Source organism: Dipodomys ordii, unplaced genomic scaffold, assembly GCF_000151885.1.
Source record: "Dipodomys ordii isolate 6190 unplaced genomic scaffold, Dord_2.0 Scaffold154, whole genome shotgun sequence".
NCBI classification, from domain to species: domain Eukaryota; kingdom Metazoa; phylum Chordata; class Mammalia; order Rodentia; family Heteromyidae; genus Dipodomys; species Dipodomys ordii.
This window is the reverse complement of record NW_012267370.1, coordinates 114,944-123,578: the sequence shown is the minus strand read 5'-3', so window position 1 is coordinate 123,578 and position 8,635 is coordinate 114,944. Positions and strand designations below refer to the sequence as shown.

At 48.7% G+C, this 8,635-nt stretch overlaps 1 protein-coding gene across 2 annotated transcripts in view; it reads right to left on the bottom strand.

The window, feature by feature from the left end:
* Porcn (porcupine homolog (Drosophila)) overlaps positions 1–7,666 on the bottom strand; it is a 15,796-nt gene extending 8,130 nt beyond the window's left edge. Inside the window, exons 1-8 of one of the 2 annotated variants that reach the window (XM_013032396.1) lie at positions 7,515–7,666; positions 6,679–6,863; positions 4,612–4,804; positions 4,081–4,124; positions 3,374–3,555; positions 3,161–3,291; positions 1,367–1,492; positions 867–967 (exon numbers count right to left, since the gene is read on the bottom strand). In XM_013032396.1, coding sequence (XP_012887850.1) covers positions 867–967; positions 1,367–1,492; positions 3,161–3,291; positions 3,374–3,555; positions 4,081–4,124; positions 4,612–4,804; positions 6,679–6,814 — 913 coding nt within the window. In that variant the 5' untranslated portion in view covers positions 6,815–6,863; positions 7,515–7,666. Of the gene's footprint in view, positions 1–866; positions 968–1,366; positions 1,493–3,160; positions 3,292–3,373; positions 3,556–4,080; positions 4,125–4,611; positions 4,805–6,678; positions 6,864–7,514 lie in introns of those variants that run through there. The other variant, XM_013032397.1, reaches the window with a different exon arrangement.
* Positions 7,667–8,635: the final 969 nt, after the last annotated feature.

Here is an 8,635-nt window from a genome sequence, read left to right as displayed (position 1 = left end):
CTTGAGCCACAGCGCCACTTCCAGCTTTTTTCTTTTTGCTTATGTGGTGCTGAGGAATCGAACCCAGGGCCTCGAGCATGCAAAGCAAGCGCTCTACCACTGAGCCACCTTCCCAGTCCCTGCTTTGTTATTCTTATGATTCTTATTATTTTTATCATAGCACTCATCACCATATGAACTATTGTATCTTTTTCTCTTATCTATCTATCTATCTATCTATCTATCTATCTATCTATCTATCTATCTATCTATCTATCTATCTATCTATCTATTTACTTTTTTCCAGTCTTGGGGCTTGAAGTCAGTACCTGAGCACTGTCCCTGAGCTTCTTTTGCTCAAGGCTAGCACTCTACCACTTGAGCCACAGTGCCATTTCCGGCTTTTTTTCTGTGTATGTGGTACTGAGGAATCAAATCCAGGGCTTCATGCATGCTAGGCAAGCAGTCTACCACTAACCCACATTCCCAGACCTTATTTACTTAATTTTTGTGCCAGTATTGAGGCTTGAACTCAGGGCCTGGGCTCTGTCCCTTAGCTTTTTCACTCAGCACTCTACCACTTGAGCCACACCCCTGTTTCTGGGTTTTGGTTATTTAAGTGTAGATAAGAGTTTCATGACATTCTTGCTTGGGTTTACTGGTGGTTAACTGGAAATTAGTCTCAAGGATTTTCCTGCCCAGGCTGGCTTTGAACTATGATCCTTAGATCTCAGCCTCCCGAGTAGCTAGGATTACAGGCATAATTTTTTTTTAGTCCTTGTATCTTTAGTATTGGACACATAGTATTTGTTTAATATATTTACTGTATAAATGCTTAAAGGGTCCTGGATTATCAACTCCCCTGGAAAGGTGACTTGGTGACTCACAGTTGTTTAACCAATAAGACATAGGCAGGTTCCAGCTTGTGACGACTTCCACCATTGATCGGGGCAGTTCTACTTTCATTGGCTTGGACACTGTCAGGTCCCTGTAGATGAAAGGGATGTGTAAATCTTATTAGGATCTCAACCCATCTGGCTTCCACATTTGTGCACGCTAGTCCTGGGCCTTGAACTGAGGGCCTAGGTACTGTCCATAAACTTTTGTGCTCAAGGACTCTACTACTCAAGTCAAAGCTTCACTTCTGATTTTTTGCTTGTTAATTGGAGATCAGAGTCTCTTGAACTTGCCTATATGGTCTGGCTTTGACCTGATTTTCAAATCTTGGCCTTCTGAGTAGCTATGATTACAGGCATGAGTCACTGGTGGATGGCTGGTTGCCACATTTTTGTCTTAGCTCTTTCTTCCCTGGGTATCCCCCTTTTCCCTCCCTGTAGCTCCTCTAGGCCACACCCTGTGTGAGACTAGGCCCCCAAGCCCTCCCTACCATTTCAGGTGGTCCTTCTCTTCTGTGAAGCCAGCCCCTGCCAACGTGGCTGTGGCCTCAGACAGGAAGCCCACAAAATAGTTGCTAAAGTGGAAGGACACAGCACTCTCGTAGGCTCGGAGCCACCTAAAGACAGAGGGGCAGGGAGAGAGGCATCATACCTAGGCCCCACCATGATACCCCACCATGTGTCAGCATCCCTAGCCCCCACTCTGTGGACTCACCTTACCAAGGTGCCCCTAGGGCCCCCCAGGGGTCAGGAAGGCAGCAGAGAAGAAAGAAAAGAAGAGTCAGAGAGGCCCTGGGAGCCGGCCTGAGTTCTTCATAGACAAGACAGACAGAAGCATAGTGGCAAGAGGCAGATTATGAGAGTCACACACCCACATACACTGTCAGGCAGTGGGTTTTAAGTGGCTTAAAAGGATGCATAAGCTGTTCTGTGATATGACATGGTCCTGCACCTGGAAATGGCCACCCAGCCAAACACAAATGCTTTCAGCTTCCCAGCCTTCAAGTTCTCTAACAGAATTCGCTAACAAGACCAATCACACACACACACACACACACACACACACACACACACACACACACACAGCGCACTAGCTTCATCATCAGATATGTTCAAAACTGGGCAGCATTGTGCACATACAGTCTGAAATCAGCTCGGGGATTCATGCCTGCCTGCTTAACTTGAGGATGCTGGTCATTGATGTGTGTGTGTGTGTGTGTGTGTGTGTGTGTGTGTGTATACACGTGCATGTGCACGCGAGCAATACTGGGGCTTAAACTCAGGGCCTCATGTTCTTGCTTGGTTTTTCACTCAAAGCTGGCACTCTACCATTTGAGATACACCTCTACTTCTTGCTTTTTACAGGTTAACTGCAGATAAGAGTCTCAGAGACTTTTTCTGTCTAGGCTGGCTTTGAACTATGATCTTGAGATTTCAGTCTCCTGAGTAGAATTACAGGGGTGAGCTACCACCACCCAGTTCATTTGACTTTTTGAAGTTGCTTTAGCATCAAACATAATCAACAGCCAGTGGATTAGGGATGGGGGTCAATCATGTAGCCAGACCCAATGCTGGTGTAAAAGCCAGAGGTAGACAGGCACAGGCTTACAGTTGGCCATAATCTCTCAGTTAGAGAACACCACACAATCAGAGAAGGCAGACACACAGGCAGGATCCATCATAGAAAGACACACTACATATTATAGGCAGACTACAATTAGCAGGCCAGAATCATCAGCTCAGCTTTCTCCCAGCTAATGATGGCCACATACCCCATCACAGTCCCACATTCACGGCATCAGTGACCATCAGCAAACAAGTCATGCATCCCCCTAGCCAGAGTCAGAGACACTTTAGATTCACCAAGCAATACACACTTGTCACTTCCCATGAGAGCCATATAACTTGTTTCTAATGGTGAAACAAGTGAACAGATGGACAGCCAGAAACATTGTGTCAGAGTGTCAGTCATCCATGGAGTCACAGAGCCAATCCTGGTCAAACAGGCATCCACTGATGGACACTCAATCTCTGTCTAGCCATGGTCAGATAGATTCAGACTTCTGGAACCAATTCGTCCAAAGCTGTGCCCCCACCCTGGGTCATCCCATTCGCCCTCAGCACCTGCCCTCATTTACCTGGCCTTGCGTTTCTTGCTGTAGTAACAGAAGACAGACAGAAGCATTAAGAGACAGGCTCAAAGTTGGGCAGACCCCAGGCCCCTAGCCCACCCCATCCTACCCCCCCCCACACTGCTGGGCAAGGGCCTGGAAGGCTGTGCTCACTTGCGAAGGAGGCGGTCACCATCAAGGGGGATGAAGTAGGGGAAGAGGTAGGGGCCCACACAAGTGGAAAGTACGAGGCACAGCAGGGCCAAGGCCAGGCTCCAGGCCACCTTCCGTAGCCATCGGCGACTCTGTAGGAATTAAGACTCCATAAACTCTGTCCCATGGCAGCTCCCACAGCCCCTGTCCCCACTTTTCCACTGGGGAACTCACCAGTGGGCGGCCTTGGACAGCCTGTAGGTAGCTGTGAAAGGATATCCAGGGCCCAAAGACAATGGTGCCCACGAAGTAGAGGTAGCCCATGAACTCCACAGGTGAGGGCACTGCACCCACCTCGCCCCGGTCCAAGTCGAAGCCCAGAGACACTGCCTTCATGGCCACGATCATCTGGGCCCCTATGTATGGGGCCCATGGTCAAGTGGACAGGCAAGTGAGCAGGTCAGTATGGAGGGATAGGGTGTACCAGGTGGGAGGTGAGTAGGAAAATGGGGGTCCTGGGCTGGGGCCATAGCTCAGTTGGTAGAGCATGTGTCTAGCAAGTGCAAGGCCCTAAGTTCAAACCCCAGTACCAAACACATACACACGCACACACACGCGCGCGCGCACACACACACACATACACACAAACACAAACACATACACACACAAAGGAAAAAAGTGGTAGGTGGGTACAGAGTCAGACAGCCTAGTAGGCAAGTTGGTCCAGGACAGGTAGATAGCCTTACTCAAGAGCATCAGACCCATATAGATGGACAGACGGACTGGTGGGGAAAACATGGTGGGAAGAGCCACAGATTCAAGGGGAAAGCAAGGTCTGCATGGTGGGGTGATGGAAGAGGAGAAAAGTAGGGGAGGAAAGAGTCAGGGCAGGGGTAGCTGGGATATGGAAGGGATAGGAGGGCTGGGACAAGGCCACCTACCTCGCATCTTATGCCATGTCACTGTGTCCACCATATGCATCTCACTGAGGAAATAAGGTAGTAGTTTTAGTCCCCCAGTACCCATGCCATCATGGAGATCACAGAGCAGGAAGGTGGGGGATTCCAAGGTGCCTTCTCCTGCTCTGCACAATTCACAGGATCCCTTTTCCAGGACAAGCTTATGCCCAACCCATTCTATACAATTTCACAAAAGGACAAATCTACAGGGTACCCTGTTTGAACAATTCTCTCAGACTCCTTTCTTTTTTGTGCCAGTTCCAGGGCTTGCACTCAGCATCTGGATGCTTTCCCTTAGCTTTTTCACTCAAGGCTAGTCTTCTACCACTTGAGCCACACCTCCACTTCTGACTTTTTGATAGGGAAAGATATGAGTCTCATGGACTTTTCTGCCCCAGGCTGGCTTTGAGCCTCAGTCCTCAGATCTCAGCCTCCACTCAGGAGGCTCACTCAGAGCAACCTGGCTACCTTTGATTTTCTTTTAACAGGGAGGATGAAGACACAAACCCATACCCCATGAGTAGGTAGATGAGGATGGTGACGGAGAGGAAGACGCCTCGGTGGGAGGAGTGTCGGCAGAGGAACAGCACGAGGTAGCACAGGAGGCTGAGCAGCACGATCCAAACCATATGCAGCTGGAAGAAGTGGTAGAGGCTGAAGAACCCGCCTGCTACGGTGCTTGCATGCTTCAGGTAGGATGGTAACCCTTCAGGTGACAGGGAGAGAGAAGAGGAGAGAGGGAGAGAAAGAGAGAGAGAGGGAGAAAACAAGAAAAGGGGAGGTTGGTGGACTGGTGGGAAGGGGAAGAGGACCTGGGCAGAGGGCACACAGCCTGGGCAAAGGTCTAGAGGTTAGAATGTGATGGGACTGGAGGGGACCCAAAGCTGGTATTGGGGAGCTGACTGGGGTGCCAGAGCCTGGGTTTAAAGAAAAGAAACAACTATTAAGGATATTTTGGAGACCCTGGAAGAAATTTAAATATCAGTTCACATTGGACAATATGACTATTCCCAAGTGTTGGTTTTTTTTTTTGTTCTGGTACTGGGGCTTGAACTCAAGGACTAGGTGCAATCCCTTAGCTTTTTTGCTCAAGGCTGGCACTCCACTACTTGAGCCATAGTTTCACTTCTAGCTTTTGGTGGTTAACTGAAGAGTCTCTCAGACTTTTCCTGCCCAGGCTAGCTTTGAACCATCCTCATTTCTCAGCCTCCTAAGTAGGTAAATGAGAATGGTGATGGAGTAGGTGTGAGCTACCAGTGCTCAGTAGGTTAAAATTTTTAGGGGGGAGATGGTTGAAATCATGGGAGAAGATTTTCTTGTTCTTGGGGCCCATAATACATTGAAGGTTTTATAGTGAAATGTCATGTCAGCACATTATTTAAGTGGTTCAGGAAGATTGTGGATGGATAGATGGTAATAAATAGATGGACAGAAAGGAGGGTAAAGCCAGCTAACATGACAAGATGGTAAGTTTGGGGAATCTGATTACACATATATGGGTGTTCATTGTACTGTCCTGTCCATTTTCAGTAGCTTTGAAATATGTAAAAATAATGACCCCATAGCATTTGTGTGTATGTGTCTTTGTTTAATTTGTAACAAAGCCTTACCAACAGGTGCAATCAGCGAATCCTCTTTGGCAACCCAGAACTCTTTGTTGAGTACGAGTTATGGTACATGTAAGAAGGACTATGATTCCTACAATAGTTGGCAATGATGAGGGTATTGTAAACTCATGCAGGTTGGCTCTGAGAATTAAGATGATGTAAAAGCTAAATCATCATCATCATGATCATCATCCTGGGGAAAAATAAGATATCCACTTAAAATAAAATGGGAAATGAGTAGAACTTTTGAATCTAAGGTTTTCAAAAATTTTGCAACCTACAGAAGTTCTCAGGACTTCAAACCTTTTTGTGTGTCTATGCCAGTACTGGGGCTTGAAGTTTGGGCCTCATGCTCTGGATTAATCTTTTCTGTTCAGAGTAGATACTTTACCACTAGAGCCACAGCTCCACTTCTAGCTTTTTACTGATTACTTGGAGATAAGAGTCTCTAGGGCTTTTCAGCTCAGGCTGGCTTCAAACCACGATCCTCAGATCCCACCCTCCTGAGTAGTGAGATAGGTCACCACTACTAAGCTCAAGGGCTTTGAATCTTATCATTTGTAACACTCCAGGATCCCAGAATCCTGAAATCTCATCATGCCTTGATTATAGAAATCCAGAGTACCCATATTTGGAAACCTAGAAAGTGAGAACTTCAACTTGTCAGTATCTCCAAACCCTCTAATCACGGTACTTTGGGATTCCCTAATCCTGTAACATCAGCATTCCACAATCTCATAACCTTGGGCTATAAATATTTCTATCTCAAGATAGGAAGAAGCTTGACTTTCCAATCTCCAAAATCTAAGATACTGAAAGATACGACTTGCTGTAACTGGTTGTGGCTTTGCACCGTGTGCCGGGGCACTGTACGATGGGGTATGATGGAGTGGAGCCTTGGCTTGGCCTGGCACGATATGGCTTGGCATGGATGAACTGTGGCATGGTGTCACATGGTGTGACAGGCACTTACCAAGCCTCCAGAGGAGGCGGCAGGCGAGGCAGATGGCAAGGAGTAGCCAGATCTGGTCAATGCCCTGCTGGACAGTAGGCAGGAGACAGCCCTGCAGTAGCTGCTGGAAAAATTCCTGGCGGCTGAAGGTGGCCATTGTGGACCCCCACGGATGGATAGATGGAAGGATGGACAGGTGGTTAGATCTGCCAAGGGGGGGGAGACAGAGAAAGGAAGCACAGGGTGTCCATGGGGCCTCCAAGTCTTTGACTTGAGGACTCAAGATTTTAGCTTGGGGCTGTTGATCCCACAGCTGGTACTCAGGGCTTGGGGAAAGATGTGAATCTGAAGTACATCAGACTGAGCCACCAGCTGTGAGTGTTGGTGGGTGTTCTGAATGCACTGTGACCTTAAGTGAATGAAGGACCTGTGTGTCTTGAATACAGTCAACAATCTGGTGTGATGATGATCAAATGATGTACATTCTAGGCCCATATATCACATAGGCCAAGGGGAAAGGGAGATCCTTGGTTTCCAAGGTAGTCACTCTGTGTGGAGGGCACAGAGGGGGGATTCTCTGACAATTAGAGGCCGTGTGCATCTTTCTATGTATGGTTGGGGAGGGTTCCTGTATCCGCGGAGTCCATCTCACCCCCACCAGGCAAAAGGCCGCCAACAAAGCCCTTCCAGGGTTCAGGGACTACAGGGAAGCGAAGGTGTTGGCAGGGGACACGACAAGAAAGGGAGTCTGAAAGGTGATGTGGAAGGGATCCCAGGACACGAGCTTTTGATCCTGGCTGGGAGGCCACCTCAGAGATGGGAGCAGGGGAACCGCGCGCGAACTACTGGTGACTTACCTGGCAGGAAGGAAGCTTTAATCCTGGGGGTCAGGGACGCACGGCCGCTGCCACAGTCGCCGCCTCCTCCGGGCAGCCTCCCCCGCAGGCCGCAAGGCCGGGACTAGCAGCGGCTCTCAAGGTGGCGCGGTGAAGCGGGCCCTTTAAATCCCGGGGCGGGCCAAAAGGCAGGCTTGGCCAATCCGAGAGCTGGAGCGGGGCGGGGAACGGGAGGAGGGAGTCGGAGGACCAAGGGGGAGGAGGAGCAGTGAGGTTGAGGGGCGCGGGGCTTAGGAGAACGTCGGTGCGCAGAACATTCGCGCGGACTTTTCCGGCTGGCTGGGACTCCAGCCTTGGAAGGTTCTTGGCCGGAGGTTGTCTGGGCTTCCCAGAGGCAAATTCCTAAGGGTCAATTTCTAACCGTTAGGCCCTTGAGATGAGAAAGACGGGTCTGGGGCGAGGGTGGGGGAGGGGAAGCCCCCGGTACCCCACACGCTCACGTAAGTGGGTCCTCTAACTACGAGTCCAGAGACTAAATCCAACTCTCACTTTTTCGGTCCTTCCAGGGATCTGAACTAATCTCTAGTCCTCCCTACCCTGGGGACAAGCCTGGAGCATTAATAGGTAATGACTGTCACCTAAAAGCATGCATTAGACACCCGTGAGTCCCCTGAGGGCTACCTGTAGGCACTTGGCTTATCTTTAACTGATAAGTCCGTTTATAGACAAGACTCCGTCAAAACAGTGATTCTAGGGACTTATAATAAGTCATTCCAACTAGAAGGAAATCAGTACGGCATTTGTTAAGCGGCCCCAACAGAGATCTGTTTTAGTCTTTAGCTGCACCCACACTGGGGATTTATGCAACACCTGCTGTCTACTTACCATACTCTGCGGCTTGAGACCTTTTCGCCGTATTCCTAGGCTCCTGAAAGGTCTTTCCTCTACACAGAGAGAAGCCCATTTTAACAAAGGAGTGTTTATTGGGCACTAGAGTGCTTCACCCTCTGTGGAGGGAAGAAGGAAGTCTAAGTCATATCTCACAGGTAAGGAAACAGGTTCTAAAGAGAGTGGTGAATGACCAATTTGTAAAAAAAAAAAAAAAAGTTAAAACAAGTTAAAAATAGTTTAAAAATTGCTGA